Raw genomic sequence first — 18,676 nt, forward strand, 5'->3', positions numbered from 1 at the left:
GGCCCTGCCTACGAGTTATCTTGGGTTTCGTTAGGCTGGCTTGTGTGAGGAGCTCACAAATCCTTTAAATATCTGGATACAGTCCCATCAGTGAGCTTCTCCGTGTGGCAGGCAAGGCTTCGTTGGCTGGGTCATGTAGCCCGAATGATCAGCCATCGCATGCCCAAGCAGCTTGTGTTTTGCCAGCTAGAAGTGGCTAAACGGGCACGACACAGGCTGGAGAAATGTTTTACTGATACGGTACAGGAGGATGTGGAGCTGAGTGGACTTGCGGAAAACTGGTACCAGCGATGTCAAGATCGGCTTCTGTGCAGGGGGCTCGTGCAGGAGGCTTCTATGCAGGAGGCTCGTGCTACTGAGCAGTTGGAAACAGTCGCCCTCCAACAACAACGGAGGACGGAGGAGCGATGCTCACAACAACGAGCGGAGCGCCAGGCAGATAAAATACAGCAAGTTGGCACAGGAGTGGGTACAGCTGGTGCATCTGCTAGTCATCTCAGTCGGTCAACCCATGGCACCAGGGTCTGTCCCGTGACCTCCTGTCAGCAAGCCATCGACACTTAACTTGGCACCCGGCCTGGCACAGGCGCCGTGGTGATGTCACTGTCACTTAGTGGCGAATGACTGGTATTGGTATCGTGTGAGTGAGTGGAATTTGTACGTTATCCCCCTGTTCTGCATGGGTTTTCTTCGGCTTTTCCTGTTTCCTCCATTCGCGAACCACACCCACAGTGTAACCGGCATTGGCGAAACCATACCAAACCTGATCAAAGAATTATCCAAATCACTCAATAGGAATAACGTACAAACATCGCACCTGCTGGCTTTGTCATTTTTCCTCGAAGGGACCGGTGGAACCATCAACCGCATCAGAACATCAATAGAGCCAACACTCCACGACACTTTCTTCATGAATTGAAAATGAAAGACTAAAGACCAACAGTGGTGCGATCATAGCCTTGCGATCCAAACTATGGAGCCATATAGTAAACCCGCTGGGGTCTGTGCTCCTTCACCAGAGGAGGAGGAACAACAAAACTCTACGAATTATCTCTTTCTACTGAAGCCCTCTCGTCGTGGCCAGCAGCAGACCTCGACACTGGCAACGAGCTCCTGAACTAATCTTCTGCTGCTATCGTGTGCAAGTACAGAATAGAATTGCGATCTCACGCAGCAGCAATATTGCACGCTAATACCGTGAACACAGCTTGGCGGGACCGTGCTGACGAAAATATATATTGAGGCTCGCTCTGCTGGCCAAAGCGAGCTTCCGGAGTGAAAATTACGATGGAAGCAGCAGCAGTGGTGTTGCTGCTGCTACTTCAGCAAAATTTGGGCGTGAGGTGGCCGTGCGACTGGGAATCAACGCCACTGCCACCATCACCGTGCCACCCCCCCCATCGCTGGGGGTTCCCTTTCTTTTGTTCTGCAAATCCAGGTTTTTGTCGTAATCCAAGGGCACGGCCCAATTAGTGTGGATTAGTGCGGTGACTTTGCGAGCGTGCGCACCGAGGACTGGAGCTCCCCCCTAGGCCTTGCAGGACCCCCCCACAACCCGAACCCCCCCAGCCCACCACGTTTAGAGACGCGGTGCGATTCCGCAACCAGTTGTTCCCTTCATTTTATTTGTTCCAACTCGTTTCTCGTGGTGGCACACTGGTGCCGCCCCCCCCCCCCCGCAGTGGTTGCTCACGGTAGCGGGTGGCGGTGGCCTCACGGTGACGTGGCGGTGGCACGGTGGTGGCGCGGTGGTAGCACGGTGGTGGCGCGGTGATGGCCCAAGTGTAGTACGGTGGTTGCTCTGCAGTGGCCTGGCTGTAATGTGGAGGTGGTGCGGTGTTGGCCCAAGGGTGGTGCAGCTGTGGCCCATCTTTGACGCGGTGGTGGTTCGGTGGTGGTGTAGTGGTGGTGCGGTGTCGGCCCAAGGTTAATGCGGTGGTGGCCCGCCACCCCGTTTGTTGCACGCGGTTCGACTGCGGTAGCCGCCCCTGGTGATCCCTGCGGTCGGTGTGTGAACCGTAATGCCGGCACTCCAGCCAACGCGCCGCCTGCTTCGGTTGTAGCGGACGTTCCAGGTCCCATGCCAGCGTCACCTTTCATGCAGCGGCATCGTCCCCGAGTGGCAGACTAATGCGCGCTTGAATGGCGGGAGTGGTTGTTGTGTGATGATTTGTGAGGTGTGTGTGAGAGCGAGTACTTCTGTATGTGGGGTGCGATGGAGCAGTGGTTAGTGCACTACACTACAAACCCGGCGACCCGCGTTTGATTCCCGCTCATGACTAACACCAGTGACGATTATCTGAACCGGTTCTGGGCCTCCCCTAGGTTTGCTAAGCCTCAAATGAGGACCTGGTGCGGTGTGTAAACATCGCCACTGGGGAAACAAGGGCGGTCAGGCATGGTGCTGGTCACCCATCCCCTCGTGTACCGTCCCAGCCTTCATATAGGTGCTCGCTAACAGCAATTGCCCCAACAGTTTATTAAGGCTGTACGGGGGATCTTTGTATTTTGTATGTACGTTGAACTTATTTTGCACCATATGTAGCCAACTGTGCTAGCAAGAGGTGCGATTGAAGGTCAGGTGCCATTTTCATATTGTGCCGCACAGGGCAGCTGCCACTGGGGGTGCCCTTGGGAACATTTGAGAATGACTTGCAGAGGCATTGAAGCGAGAGCACCGTGCGCAGCGAAAGAGATCATGGCGAGCATGGTGATGGGTCATCGTTTTTACGTTCGTGTCTTCCTTGTTCGTCTCCTGCGCTCCGCGAGTCCGCGTTTGTGCGGCGCTCACTGCTGCACGATTTTTCACGTGCATCTTGGGGGCGAGGTGGAAGAGAGGACGAGAGGGGACGAGAGGAGAGAGCGGGGAGGCCAGGACCGAATTCTTGTACATAGGAGGTTTTTTTGGGTTAGATTTCGTAAATATAAACGCATCATTAAACCTGCCACTACCAGACACAGCGGATTAGTGAGGTTTGTCACGTAAACACAACGTGCCAATTAGTGACTAGTTCAGCACACCGGTGTGTTGGAGAGTAAACCCACAACATTTACAATTACTCTCCAACACACCCCTGGTGTGCTTACGTGACAAACCTTACTAATATGGTGTTGGGTGGGGGTGGGTTTAATGACAGTTATATTTACGCAATCTAACTCGAAAACCTATATTATGGACCTATGTTCATTACAACCCAGCCCTTCCCCTAGCCCACGTGGAAAGTAACTGTTTTTTTTTTTAGATTTGAAGCTTTCGTGACTGCAAGGATTCATATTCTTAGGTTTTTTCGGTAAAGTCACGTAGGTAAAAATTTTAAATTAATAAAAGTAAAATAAAACAAATTAAAAAATTCACGACGTTTCGGAAGCAACACAAGCCTCCGTCTTCAGGTGGAACCGTCACAGCCACGACAGCTGTATCAAAAAAAAAAGACGGAGGCTTGTGTTGCTTCCGAAACGTCGTGAATTTTTTAATTGTTTTATTTTACTTTTATTAATGAAAATTTTTTACCTACGTGACTTTACCGAAAAAACCTAAGAATATGTTTTTTTTTTACTCATCCCATCAGCCACTCAGTTCTGTGGAAGTGAACTTTTTACAGCAGAATTGGCTCCAAGACCTGAAAAAACTCTGGACGGGTTTCGACGTTCGGTGTATCGTCAGCAGTTAATGTGGCATCGGACTGGGAGCGGACGGGGCGGGATCAGGGTGCTGGAGCAACACCATACCTCGATTGGGGGATGCTCCTTGCTCCTCGCTGCGGAGTCGCTGGCGCGATGTTGCTTGCGTGACGTCACGACACTCTGATCCAGTGGTGCGGACCGATGGGCCTGTGGGGACGTGCCGGCCGCGGCTCAGACGCGTGCATCTTCATTGAGGTGGCCGATTATGAGCCGCATGCGTCAACGGGGAGATCTCGGGGGGGAGTTACGGGGAATCTGGGAGAGCTCGGGGTTGGTGGGGGGGTGAGCTCGTGGTGTGAATTCCCAGCGCTGCGTAAAGGTGAAAGGTCACGGTTCGTGTTCTCCAAATCACGGGTCAAAATGCCGACCGGCGACACCGTCCGCAAATTGCAATTATGTTTCTCCCTTAAAGCGAATATTAAGCCCTTTTTAAACGCGAAGTGATTTCGGATATTTCCGTACATAAATACCGACCGTACATAAATATTGCTTCATAAATATTGCCCCGAGAAAAAATATTGCCGCACATAAATCACGTCGAGACAGAAGCGACGTGCACCCCCACCCACCTCCCCGGCCGCCCCCTAGGAATCCCCACGGTTTTCTCTGTTCACCAGCGACGGGAGTGACCCATTACTGTAATCGGATTACCAGAGGCAGGGAAATGTTATCTCAAATGATGGCTCTCTCTCGTTTTGCTCTCGGTGAGTATTGGGCTGATGGCGGCGAGATGAGATTCCTACCCCTCCCGTGGCTGCAGCGGGCCCGACCTATGCTCATTACAACGCAGCCCTGACCAATCCAACACCCGCAATCTGTACGACAGATTAAAGTTCATGTTATTGTTGTACACAGCCCATCAGCGCTCGGCCTTCCTTCTGGGGGGGGGGGGGCGAGTTATATCACCAGCGTCGGTTCAACATTTAGCAAAACGTCGGACTGATTTCGGCATTCAGTGTCTCACCGGCAGTCAGGCTTTGCTTGAACCAATGCTGGTGAACTGCCAGGTGTTGACAGTCAGGGAGTAGTTTCGATGTTCAGTGTCTCATCAGGCTCACTTGAAGCACTGCCGACGTGTCGAGGCAAGCCCCTTCCCTCCGCGTGGTGGATGAGTTGTGGGCCGAGCGTCGCCCGATAGCCAGCGGCCCCCACACTCGCCCCCCCTGTACTCCAAAGCCCAAAAGAGATTTGTGAAGGATTAAACACCGCTTAGAGTTTATCATGGGGTGGTGGTGGGGGGGGTGATGGGAGGGGGGAGGTGCGCTGTGATTGTTTATTGATTCTTGTTTGTCGCCGTTCACCGGGCCAGGGCTGACAGATCCCGCCACTCTGAGCAGTGGCTGGCCCTGCCCCCCCCCGCCAGACCTCCTGCCCTCCTCACCGGACCCCCCCCCCTCCCCAGGTCACAATTCTGTCACAGACTTCCCTGTGATTGCGGTTTTTTTTCTACTGCCCTCTCAGCTTCCCTCCCTCTCGGCTGCCCTCCCTCCTTCTCGACTGCCCCTCCCTCCCTTGCTCTCGGCTGCCCTCCCTTTTGGCTGCCCTCCCTCTCGGCTGCCCTCCCTCTCTCTCGGCTGCCGTCCCTCTCCCTCAGGTGCCCCCGCTGGCACGTCACGGTTCCACGGGCCGCGTAATTGTGTTAATGAGGGCTCTGGTCGCCTCGTTAGCGTCTAAGTGAAGGCGGTGCTCAGCGGGAGGCGCCGCTGCTAAACGAGGCAATTATCATGATGATGAGCCGTGTTGATGATGGGCGGGGAGCTGGGCAGCAGTAGCAGCAGCAGTAGTAGTAGCAGCAGTAGTAGTAGCAGCTGTAGTAGTAGCAGCAGCAGCAGTAGCAGCAGTAGTAGTAGCAGCAGTAGCAGCAGCAGTAGTAGCAGTAGCAGCAGCAGCAGTAGCAGCAGTAGCAGCAGTAGCAGCAGCAGTAGTAGTAGTAGCAACAGTAGCAGCAGCAGCAGTAGCAGCAGCAGTAGCAGTAGTAGCAGTAGCAGCGCCACAATCCCAGGGCCCGGTGGTCACAGTTTCGGCACTTGCGGCAGCCTGTGGGTCTGCGGCAGGCCTTGAACGGGGGAAAATACAAAATACACAATACGCAATACGCGAGCGGTGGTTTGGGAAATGAAAAACGGACGTTGAATGAACCGTCGCCTATTGAGGGTGCTGTGTGGGGGATGCTGAGTAGGTTTGTGTGAGGGGGTGCAGCGCAGCGTCGGGGTGCTGTGTAGGGGTGCTGTGTATTGGTAGCACTGCTTTGCTTGACTGGAGGAACTCGCGTGTATCTGTGCCGCAGGGCCGGGTGGGGCGGCTGCACACTCCGTGGCATTCCGTTGTTGTTTGCGCTCGTTTAGAATTTACCTGGGTAATGTGCACACCCATGCATGCGCGTGCATCCATGTGCGCGCGCTTGTGTGTACGAGTTGGCATGTGTGCGTGTATCTGTGTGAGCGGGGCGGTGGTGCGTTGGTTAGCGTGCACGAACCCGGCCACCCGGGTTCGATTCTCGTCCATGACGGTGGCGAATATTTGAACTGGTCAGTTTCAAATGAGTACCTAGTGCACAGGGCAAACATTAGTACTGGGAAGACAAAGGTGGCCGTGCATTGAGCCCCCCTTGGCACCTCAACAAAATTAATTATCTTGCGTTGAATCGCGTGTCCCGAGAGCCGCGTTCCTATATTGGCAGAGTTCGGCAGTTCACCAGCATCGCTGCAGGCAGGGCTGATCCTGTTGATGAGACGCTGGGTGTCTATCGGTCGAAACCTGTGCAGGGTTTTTGCTCACGGTGAATTGACGCCGCTGAAATTACGCACTCCCAGAAGGCCGTGCGGCCGATGGGTTGTGTAAGAAACGTTTGTTTCACGTGGAGAGAGAGAGGGATCTGTGACGTGTCGTCTGATTTTACATCTTTTGTTTTGGCCTTACGTGGAGACGTGCGGCCCAGTGGCCAGGCCACGCGCAAAGGAGAACGGAGCACCTCTGCGTCCCCCGAGTGGTAGGGCCGAGGGAGTTTTGACGAGTGTGTGCGAGCATGCGTCTGATCCGCCAACCCTCACCTGCTGCCTCCCTCGGCACTGGCTCGCAGGCTGGCCGCGTGCGAGCGTCGGGCCAGCGGCGCCACCCTGGCTTTGGCATGCGAATGCATTGGCGGTACACCGGTGATGTCCGGTCTATAACTAATTGAATCTCAAATCTTGCAGGGTTGGTGCGTCAAAATCAGTTACCGTGATGTCGAAGCAGTCGTAAGACAATGTCACGAGCTGCTGAACATGAAGCTTCGAAGTTTGTTGCCGTATAGCAGCACCTGGCCTGGTGACGATTGGCTGCTCCGTCTCCCAAAGGCAGATTTGACTCCTCGTGCCCTAGACTTGGTCAATTTTTGGCGGGTCGTGGCATCAAAAGAATACGACTTATGGTGGTGTCACCACCAACACGTTCCAATGGGAAAGCGGATGCTGAATCTAAGTGCAACTTCTCATGGAGTCCTGCAGCTCACTCGAGGGGCAACAGCGACAATGCCAGACTGTCTTACGAGGACTGGTGTGTTGTTCTGCTGCACGGGTTTGCTGCTGGATACTTGCACATTTGCGAGAAACGCAGGTCACGCCGAGAGTTGGCGGTGTCCGCTCCTGGCTGCCTTCCTTCGCGCCCCCCCAGCGCCGTGGTTTCCCCGGTGCCTCCTCGAGAGAACCGGAGTTGGCCCCCTTCTACCTCAGCGATGTGATCTGCTATTTGCACAACGGATGCTTTAATCACTTAGGTATATATTTTTTTTGGCTTCTTTCGGATGGCATTTTTGGGGATTGCAACGGATCGGACACTTGTGAGTCGGTGGGAGTCATCACGGAGGAGAAACCGCACCCCCCCCCCTCCCCGTGGGCTTTGTGAGTGAAAAGGCGGCACAGCAAGTGCGTGGACTCCACTCGATTGATAGTGATGCCCCGCCCCCCGAGCACGCGTGGGTTTTCTCTGGGTGCTCCGCTTTCTTATCATGTGTGTAAACACCTGAATATATAGCGAAGACCCCAGAGCTTGGGAAATTGTCGGTAGCACCGGCAAAGCCTGACTCTGCTGATGAGAAACTGAACGTCAAAACCATTCCAAAGTTTTGCTCATGGTAAACCAATGCTGCTGAAACGATGCATCCTCAGAAAGCCGTATGGCTGATGGGATGTGTAAAAAAGACGAGTGTTGATTTTTTGTGAGCCCATCTAAGTGATCGATATGATGGCCGGGAGATGTTTGTTCATCGAGGAGGAGCCATGCCCTGGCTCATCAGGGGAAGATGGTACCGTCTGTATGGGATTGAGTGTTCCCCCTTGCGCGCGTGGCTTTTCTCCGGGTGTTCCGGTTTCCTCCCACGTGTGTAAGCACCTTAATATATAGAGAAGACCCCAGAGCTTGGGCAATTGTTGGGAGCGCCGGCTCCTCACCGCGTGGCTGCTGCTGCCTTCCTCCTCCTGCTGGCGCCTCTGAGTCGTCCTCTGTCTTTTCTCTCGACGAGAGTGAGGAACGAATCCTGTGGGGCGGCACCGCGTTACGAGTGGACACGATCATCATCATTATTATTATGGTGGTTGTTGTTGTAAACTTTTCCTCCGACCGGCTACTCCCCACCTCTCCCTGGGGGAGTCCGAACTCTTCGTCCCTGGAGAGGGGGTCGACTCTGTGGCGTGACTCCACTCTGAGCAGACAACGATCGCTGTGGCTGAACCACAGGGTGCGCGTGCGTCCCAGCCTCTCGGAGCCTACGCACATCCAGCTCCGCCGCCTCTTCTCGCATCCAGTTGTCTTGTACGGCACGCCTATGTTGTGTGTGTGCGTGTGCATGTGTCTGCATAGCAGCATGCATGATGCGGTCTCGTGTACGTGTGTTGTGTGTTCATATGGTGAGGAGCGGGGGACAATTTTCTGAACCGGTCCTGGGCCTCTCTTAGGTTGACTCGGCCTCAAATGAGTACCTGGTACGATGTGAAAACATCACCACTGGGGAGACTAATGTGGCCAGGCGTGGTGCTGGAAATCCACCCCCTTGTTTGTGTGCCATTCTGGCCTTCATCGGTGCTCGCTCACAGCACTTGCCCCTAAAGTCTGTGAAGGCTATACGGGGGATCTTTGTCTTTATTCATATCGTGGGGAGCGGTGGTGCAGTGGTTAACATGCTGCGCTGCTAACCCGGCGACCCAAATTCGATTCCCGCTCATCGTTGACGAATATCTCTATAGGTCCAGGGCCTGCCCGAGGTCGACTCAGCCCTAAACGAGCACCTGGTGCAGTGTGTAAACATAAGCACTGGGGGAGACAAAAGTAACCAGGCCTTCCTTGTCCAGGCCTTCCCTCTCTGTCAAGGCCCTCTCTGTCCAAGCCCTTGCCCGCCCAGGCGTTCGAAGGACTTTGAAATTTAGCTACATGCCTCTGAGTTCTGGAACGAACATTGTGTCTGATTCGTGAAATATATGCAGGTTATACTGGTAGGAACCTCCTGGTTACACCAGCCCACAGGGGATTATTGTGTCCGTCCGTCGTGCATCCAAAATTGGGAGGGGTGGGGCTGGGTGGAGAGGGGATGGTAGGGAGGGTGGGGAGGGGCTAGGTGGGGTGGGGAGGGGAGGGTGGGGAGGGGCTGGGTGGGGGGTGGGAGGGGTGGGGAGGGGCTGGTCACCCCGTGGTGCCCTTATAAAACTCAACGTTTAACCTCCTCACGCCGGCTTGTGCCCGCCCTCACAGTCGGCCATATTTGCGGAATACACCACGCCGCCGTTGACCCTGGCCATTGACAGAGCAACCCAACGTTCCTACCAGCTCCCTCAGTAGGAATGTGTTAAAATGTGTCTAATTGATATTTAATATGGGGCTTATTGATATGGGATGCATTTATGCGCTTGCTCGATAATGATGCAGTTGCTTGGCCCTTGCGTGAGAGTGCGAGCCCCCTCTGAGAGTGTGGGGTCCCCTATGTAAGACTGCGGGGGTCCCCTCTGTGAATCACCGGCTCGGGCCGTGGCTGTCCGTGAGCAGGCATTAGCATGCTATGAATAGGGCAGCGTTTGTACCTTGAATGAAACACAGCAGGTTCTTCGAGAAAATCAGCATCGCCCCTCCCCACTCAGCCCCACCGTGCCTGCCCTTGGCAGTGCGAGGTGTGTGTGTGTGCTGTGTATGTATATGTTGTGTGTGTGCTGTGTATGTGTGTGTTGTGTATGTAAATTTTGTGTGTGTGTGCGGCGCCACTGTGGTGGGATGTTGACTACCTCGCCTGGTATGCAGGAGGTCGTGCGTTCGATCCCAACCCTGACGCCTGTTTGCACGCCTTGATCCTTCTGGTCGCCGCGTGGTTTTTCTCCGGGTTCTCTTAAGTTTTTTCCTCCACATTTAGAATCAACATCAGGCGTTGAGAGTATTTGGCTGCTATATATTTCGACGTGGTAAGCTTCTTGGTTGAGCTATTATTTGCGGCCAGGTCGCTTCTGAAAAAGGGCCTTACCTGGTAAAATAAAAACATAGTTTACATTTTTTTATGTTGAGCGTGTCATACATGTGTGGTGGAGCGGTGACGCAGTGGTGAGCGCTGTGCTGCTCTACAAACCCAGTCATTTGAGTTTGATTTCCGCTAGCGGCCACAAAACATCAGCTAATATTTGAACCGGTCCTGGGCCTCCCCTAGGTCAACTCAGCCTCAAATTAGTATCTGCTGCGATGTGTGTTAACACTGACACTCGAGAAGACAAAGGCGGCCGGGCCTGGTGCTGTCCACCCGACCCCCCAGTGTGCCGAGCTGCACTTCATGGGTGCTTACTAACAGCACTTGCCTCAACAGTCTGTTAAGACTACACGGGGGATCTTTGTGTGTGTGTAAGTGGCAGGGTAGGGGAGGGGTTCGTTAGGCGTGGTCCCATCCATCTCTTGCATATTTGTTAGCGCCGCCGTGCATCTGTGAATCTGTGTGAGCCTGCGTATGTTTTGACAAAAAAATGTACTGTGTGGAGAGTGTTGTGTGGGTGCCCCCCCCCCCTCTCGGCCACGCCACATCGTTGTGTTCACCCGGCGGGTGATGCAGGGGTGAACGCGCTCGCACCTCCTCGCAGCCAGAAAGGGCCCCGGGTCCGATTCACCACTCGGGCGCCTTCTCTGTATGCAGGTTGTGTTCTTCACCCCCCTGTTCTGCATTGTGTGAGAGAGTAAGAAAGAGTGAGAGGGTGAGTCTGGATGAGTGGGAATGGGTTTGGGGAGTTTGCATGTTCTCCCCCTGTTCTACAGAGCGTGAGGGGAGTGAGAGAGAGAGAGGGAGATTGGTTGTGTGAATGAGTGGATGAGTGTGATTTAGTTTGTTTGAGTTTGCATGTTCTCCCCCGGTTCTGCAGAGCATGTGTTTGTGAGAGCGTGTGAGAGTGTGTGAGTTGGCACGGTTAGATGGTGTATCTGCCAGTCATCTCAGTCAGTCGACCCTTGGCATCTGGGTCTGTCTTACTTTCAGCAAGCCTTCGACACTTCACGTGGACTCGAAGTGCACCTAGCCTGCTACTAGCGCCATGGTGGCGTCACTGCCACTTGGTGGCGAATGGCAGTCATTGTTGTTCTTGTTGTGTGTGTGAGTGAGTGTGTGGAGTTTGTATGTTGTGGGGAGTGATAGTGTATTAGTTAGCGCGCTGCGCTACGAACCTGGCCACCAGAGTTTGATTCCCACTCACGGCCAACACCGGTGACAATAATCTCCCCTAGGTTGACTCCGGCTCAAATAGGTACCTGGTGCGGTGTGTAAACATCGCCACTGAGGAGACAAAGGCGGTCGGGCGTGGTGCTGGCCACTCCCCCCTCGTGTGCTCTTCCGGCCTTTGCAGGTGCTGCTCACCTACAGCACTTGCGTCAACAGTCTGTTAAGGCTATACGGGGGATCTTTGTCTTCGGAGTTTTTATGTTCTCCACCTGTTCCGCTGAGTGAGGGTGTGTGAGAATGACTGCTGCTGTGCAATCTCAATTGAGTGATTTGCAAGGTACATTTTGAGCATCGGCATGTTTTTGGTCTACAGCGGGTATACCGTGTGTGGTTTTATTTTGCTACGGGAGGAAACGGGAGAACCCATGGGAAATCCACGCAGCCCGGGGGGGGGGGGGGATATGAACATCCAAACTCCACACAGAAATGCGCCCGAGTCAGAAATCTAACCTAGGATTTTGTTGCTGTGATGTGCGAGCGGCACCACCGCGGCCGCCTGTCCGCCCGCTCCACACTCGCAGCCCAGGTGTGAAGCGGGCAGTCCCCCCCCGCAACCCGGCGAGGAAGACTAGAGAGCCGACGTGGCCAGCGGCGGTTCAGAGCATCGCTGCTGAGGTGGGGGGGTTGGGGGTGGAGGGGGTTGGGTGTGAGTGCGGGGTTGGCGAGGGGATCCAATCGACGTTGGGGGTGGTGGGGGAAGCAAGCGGCACTGAGCTCGTGGGGAATTCACCGCAGCGTAAGTGGCTTCCGTGCACCGCGCTGTACCGAGTAACCCCCCCCTCACCCCCTCGCCTGTCCGTGCTGTCCGTATTGCGCCGCCGTATTTCACGAGCGTTCCCCGGCAGGGTGCTACCACCGCCAATCGGTTCTGTTGCGCGTGGTGGCAGCAGCAGCAGCCAGATGGCGACGCTATCGCAGGCTCCTGCTACTGCTGACCACGGTGAGAGGCTTCAGCAGAGACAGACAGAGGCAGACGACAGGGAGTTGGTGTCGTTTTGCTGTTGCTCCTCCGTTGAAGGAGCGCAGACGACAGTGACTGACGTGATCCATAGTTTGGGTTGTCGTGGCCCCAATCACACTCCCGTGTCTTGCCTTTAATATCGCTCTGTGTTTCTCGAGTGGTCTCTTTCGGTCTCGATGTAGCTCTATATATCTCTCTGTGTGTCTATAGTGGTCTCTATGGGTCGCTGTGTATCTCTATGGGTCTCTGTTTTATAGCGGTCTCTGCCTCTTTCTGTAGCTCTCGTGGTCTCTATGCTTCTATAGTGATCTCTGTGAATCTATCGAAATTGAAAGAAATCAAAATAACTTTAACCTTTCGGATAGCTACCGCCTTAGTGCTGCGTGGAAGCAAATCATCAAATAATACATCATTTAAATGCATGCCTACAAAGGGCAGTGTACTTCAATAGGGATTACTGTTGGTAGGGCTATTTTAATAAACACAATATACAGGAAGTACAAGTTCAAAGGGCTCGCATAATGTACACGCATAATGTGCGTTGCCTCTGTAATCCCTTCCCCCCATTGTGCAAGAGCGCAGAAGCGTGGTCACCACATCTACGCCTCTATATAAGGAACGAAACAGGCGGACTTCTCCACAAATCTGGCTGTCGCCTGATGAAGCTGGTTGTAATTACTGGTGAAACGTCGTACTCAGATTGTAAATGTTGTGGCTTGGCTCTCCAACACACCGGTGTGCTGTACTAGTGACGAATTGGCCACGTTCTGTTTACGTGACAACCCTTACTGTTGGCTGTGTCGGGTGATGGCGGGTATTAACGACACATTTATATATTTACGCGATCTAACCCAAAAACCTCTATTATGAAAGATACACTTAATGCATTTTTAAATAATCTCAATGCACAAAACCCAGCCATTCAGTTCACCATGGAAATGGAGGTGAACAACAAACTCCCCTTCCTGGATATTTGGCTTGGACGCGGTCAAAATGGCAAAATAGCACACAGTGTCTACCTAAAGGGAACGTACACTGATGCCTAACTGAATGCAGATTCGCATCATCACCCAGCACAGAATCCTCTCTCATCAAAATGCTCGTACATCGGGCAAAGACAGTGTCAGATGGTCGAAAGAGATTAAACATGTTAAAGAAGCACTAAGACTGAATGGCTACAATAATGCTCAAATTCACATAGCATTGAATGCCAAGATCGAACAACAATACTGCTTAAAGTCAACAATTAAAATACCATATATCTCGGGAGTTACTGACAAATTAGCCAGTGTTTTGCAAAAGCAAAACATTAAAGTGAGATTTGGTACGGTACACAAAATTCTAAAACTAGTGTCTTGTACTAAAGACGAATTACCGAAGTTATCAACAGAAGGTGTATATCGGATAAATTGCTTTTGCGGTAAGTGTTATATTGGACAGACGGGACGTAACATCAGCGTATGACTAAAAGAACACCAAAGGAACATTAAATTCTCCCAAACACAGCTGTCGGCAGTGGCAGAGCATACAATGACATTCTATTTATTTTTATAACGTTGAAGTGTTATGGGGAACGAATTATTACTGGCCAAGACTAGTTCGAGAATCAATCGAAATTGAGAAGAATTCAAATAATTTCAACCGCTGTGATAGCTACAGACTCAGCGCAGCCTGGAAGCGTATTATGAAGTAATACACAACACACATTGCAATTCCTTACAGGTGAGTCACATTCGAAGTGGCTGATTGCTGATCTCTTACATAATTGCATACACCCTCACCTCTGATCTCGAATCCTGATGGGGTTCAACAATGATGACGTCATCCTGCACTGTTTAAGACCGGGAGCAGGTGGATGGCTTCACTATTCTGGCAAATCGCCCGAAGATGCTGGATGTAATTTCCAGCGAAACTTCGTACTACTCAGATTGTAAATGTTGTGGATTCACTCTTCAACATACCGGTGGGCTAAAGTAGTGAACCATTTTACTTTTGTCAACGTGACACATTTTTTACTGATTGGCTGTGTCGGGTGTTGGAGGGTTGTGACACATTTATAAATACCGCTGTCTAACCCAAAAACCTTTATTATGAATAATACTGGTCGTGAAAGCCGACTTGTTAAACTCCGTCTTCTTTGTGCCTGTGGTAATTCTCTCAGGAGCCATCATCTCCAGCGAAACGCTGTTTGTACAAAATGATCAACGTTTTGCATTAAGGCCCTCAATTTCCCTCCTGCGGTGGTGAGATGTTAACTACTTGCCTGGTATACAGGAGGTCGTGGTTTGAAGTTTTCGTGACTGCAGGGATTCATACTCTTTGGTTCTTTCGGTAAAGTCACGTAGGTATAAAAGAAATTAAATCACGACGTTTCGGGCGCAACACAAGCGTCCGTCATCAGGTGGGACAACCACAGCAAGAAACAATTGCGCCCGAAACGTTGTGATTTAATTTATTTTATTTTATACCTACGTGACTTTACCGAAAGAACCAAAGAGTAGGAGGTCGTGGGTTCAATCCCGACCCTGATACCTGAATATTTGGAGTTTGCATATCCTCCCCGTGGTCCGGGTCCTCCGTTTTTTTTTGCCTCCACATTTAGAATCAACCTCACGCGTTTAGAGTTTGGCTGCTGTAAATTTCCACATGATAAGCCACTTTAGTAGGCTATTATTTGTAAAAGCCAGGTCGCTTCTGAAAAAGAGCTATAAAGCAGCTCAGCAGGCCTTACCTCGTACATTAAAAAAAAAATTGTTTGACTGAGAACCTAAATCAAAAGGGGCACATTTACCGATGAAGTGACAACTCAATTTGATTGGCTTTGACGCTGGGTGGTGGAAGGGGCTGCAGCTAAACGGTCCACATTGTGCACTGCGTGACTATCTGACCCGAGCAGCGGCCACAAAAGCCTGCGTGTCGACTTAAGAGCCCAGTTGCTGCTGCTCAAATCATCCTGTGAGGCATCGTCGGTGCTCATCTCCTTTCATACAGCCACCGCTGAGCCGGCGGTGGAAATTCCACGCTCCTATGGCCGGGGGGTGGCTGGCAGGGACGAGTCCATCCCGTAGGATGACAACCATGCGCAGCGCGTTTGTGTGCCCGTGCGTCACCAAATCTCATGCAAATGATTTGCCGCTGTATTTAGGCCGAGGGGTTGCACGAGACGGTTGACGACCCCAGGAAATCACCGATAAGAATAGAAATAGGGACGGCGAGAGGGGGCGGAAGGGCGGCACTGGCGCTGCAGTGGTGATGCCCACGCCTCACGGCGAAGAAAAGGGGGGCCCCTGAGTTCGATCCGTGATACGGGTTTCCGTTGATACTGTGCGGAGGTGGTACGTTCTCCCCCACCATGAGAGGGTGCCAAGGTGACGAGGAGATGTTAGCTGCCTCGCTCGGTGTATAGGAGGTCGTGAGTTCGGCCCGTCTCTCTCCTCATGGTCGTGTGGATTTTTTTCCTGGGTCCTCCGGTTTCTCCCTCCACATTTAGAATCAACGTCACGCATTCAGAGTATTTGGCTGCTGCTATTAATTTCCACGTGATGATGAGCCACTTTGTTGAGCTATCATTTGTGATCGCCAGGTCCCTTCTGAAAAAGAGCTACATAGCTCAGTGGGCCTTACCTCGTAAATAACAATATATTGCATACTCTTTGGTTCTTTCGGTAAAGTCACGTAGATATAAAATAAATTAAATAACGACGTTTCGGGTGCAACACAAGCATCCGTCATCATTTTATTTTATATCTACATGACTTTACCAAAAGAACCGAAGAGTATGGATCCCTGCAGTCACGAAAACTTCAACAATATATTGTTTTCTTCTATGAAACCTGTGTAGCATCGTGCAATAAAGTTCAGCATGATACGACCACCAAATGTCAGCGCAAAACCGGTTCATGCCGGCAAAACGCACATGCAAATTGGGAAAACCTGAGGCAAGAGGGCAGCTGCCCCTAGAGGGATGACGTGCATGGGGTTGTGACCCTGCTCGGGGATTGAACTTGTGTGGCTGAGAGCAAGGGAGGAAGCAACCCTGCCTCGTGGCTCATAGAGCGAGGGCTCCGCCATGTGGCCTCTGGGCGCCACTGCATCCGTTGCGCTCGCTCGCTGGTGGCTACGTATGCATGTTGAACTTCTTTCGCACCGTACGTAGCCAACCATGCTAATCGGAGGTTTGGGGGGAAGTACAACACAAAAAGCAGTTCTAAAGAAATTGGTTTGTCAATATAGATAATTTAAAAGTGCATAGCTCCAGTGGCTTCCTAATATCGGAAGTAAGAGCATTCCAGACGGCCGCAGAAACATATCTAAAAGCACGCGATGTGGTAACCGTCTTTGTTCGTGGCCAGGCGATAGCCGCTGCTGCTGTAAGGATGACCGGAGTTTTCGTGATGGTTTATGCTCCTTGACGACATCAGCAAGATATTGTGGTTCATTTGTGGCAAGAACTTTGTGTGATTACCTCAAAGGCTTTTGCGGCCAAAATTATCCAAAAGAGAAGGTTTCTGGGGTATTATCGCGTAAATGTGAATGTTTTGTTAAACCCGCCACCACCTAACACGGCCAATTAGTAAGGTCTGTCACGTAAACAAAAGATGCCAATTAGTTACTAGTTCAGCAGACCCGGTGTGTTGGAGAGTAAACCCACAACATTTACAATTCGAGTATCGTGACGTTTCGCTGGTAATAACAACTATCCTCATCAGGCGATATCACCTGCTGCTTTCCCGTGAGTTTGTGGTTCCCCCTCCCTGCTGCAGACCCCTCTGAGTTGTCCCCCCTCTCTCTCTCACTCTCTTTACGAGCGTGATAGCGGCGCGTTTCAAGTTTACTTTTGTCGTCAAGTGACCAACACGGGGTCTGAAACCAAACTAACGAGAGGGGTGGAGCCATGCCTTTTTTCGAGTTCGCACACAAAACAACCTCATTATAATCGCGGAGACTGCGAATTTGTGCGATGGGAGGGGTAGCGACGGGACTGCCCGTGTGGTTAGTTGGTTGTCCTCACGAATCTCCGACTAGTGTGGCTGGCCACGTACGGTGCGAAAGAAGTTCAACTCACAATACATATCTATTAATAATTTAACAATTATTGTTCATTACAATTGGTGTGATAACTAGTATTAAGAATTATTAATAATTAAATTATATATTATGATGTATATACATAACAATAATTACTATGTCAACTCGTGACACGCCACCGCACAGGAGTCGCTCGCTCTCTGAGAGAGGACGACTTGGAGGCGCAAGAAGGAGGAGCCATCGACGTGTGGGAAGGCACCCGGAGCCGGTGCCAAATTCTCCCCCTGCTCCTCCTCCAAGCTCCGTGGTCCTCTGTATATGAAGGTGTTGTCGGCCAGTTAATGAGTGTTGATAGGTGTGGGAGGAAACCGGAGCACCCGAAGAAGACCCCACTGTAATCTCCTGCCGCTCAAATGCACGGCGCTCACCTCCTGTTATTACAGCTCTTGGAGAGCCAGCGGTGTATGTTGTACGTCGCCAACCGTACCCATCGGACAACTAACTCGCACACAAAAAACAGTTATAAAGAAATTAGTTTTCAATCTATGTTTAAAAGTGCATAGCTCCAGTGGTTTCCTAATATATTGGAAGGAAGAGCCTTTCAGACAGCCACAGAAGTGCATCCAAAAGGGCGTGATGCATTGGTTGAACACAAGCAAAATCTCTGGACCGGTTTCAACATTCATCATCTCCACTATGGGAACCTCATTTGCCAGTAAAAATATGATAATTGGTTCTTTACCCTTCTATCTGGCAACAAAACTGACACCTTTTTACAAGGAGTCATGTTTGCATAGACCGCAATACCTGCAGTCATAATACAAACAAAAGAACATAACTCTGATAATGTGCACTGTCCTTGAAGTTGATTGGGCCACACCCGAGACAGCTTTCCTTAGAGCCTAGTCTCATATGGGTTGGACCAGATGACGCCAAAAGGCGCACTCTGGTCCAACCCATATGAGACTAGGCTCTAAGGAAAGCTGTCTCGGGTGTGGCCCAATCAACTTCAAGGACAGTGCACATTATCAGAGTTATGTTCTTTTGTTTGTATTATGACTGCAGGTATTGCGGTCTATGCAAACATGACTCCTTGTAAAAAGGTGTCAGTTTTGTTGCCAGATAGAAGGGTAAAGAACCAATTATCATTCATCATCTCGTCGGCAGATTCGGCAGCGTTCCTTGAACTAATGCCGGTGAACTGCCAGTTGTTTGTAGCAGAGGTGTGGACTCGAGTCATGTGACTTGGACTCGAGTTAGACTCGAGTCATGAATTTGATGACTTGCGACTCGAC

At 51.6% G+C, this 18,676-nt stretch overlaps 1 protein-coding gene across 1 annotated transcript in view; it reads left to right on the forward strand.

Moving 5' to 3' along the window:
- Positions 1-18,676, forward strand: part of LOC144737182 (uncharacterized) — a 108,249-nt gene that overhangs the window by 49,008 nt on the left and 40,565 nt on the right. The window contains exon 2 of the mRNA XM_078619904.1: positions 17,568-17,705. Within this exon, the coding sequence (XP_078476030.1) occupies positions 17,568-17,705 (138 nt within the window). The remainder of the gene's footprint in view (positions 1-17,567; positions 17,706-18,676) is intronic.

The sequence above is a fragment of the Lampetra planeri genome, chromosome 65 (genome assembly GCF_965212315.1).
Source record: "Lampetra planeri chromosome 65, kcLamPlan1.2.h2, whole genome shotgun sequence".
NCBI classification, from domain to species: Eukaryota; Metazoa; Chordata; class Hyperoartia; order Petromyzontiformes; family Petromyzontidae; genus Lampetra; species Lampetra planeri.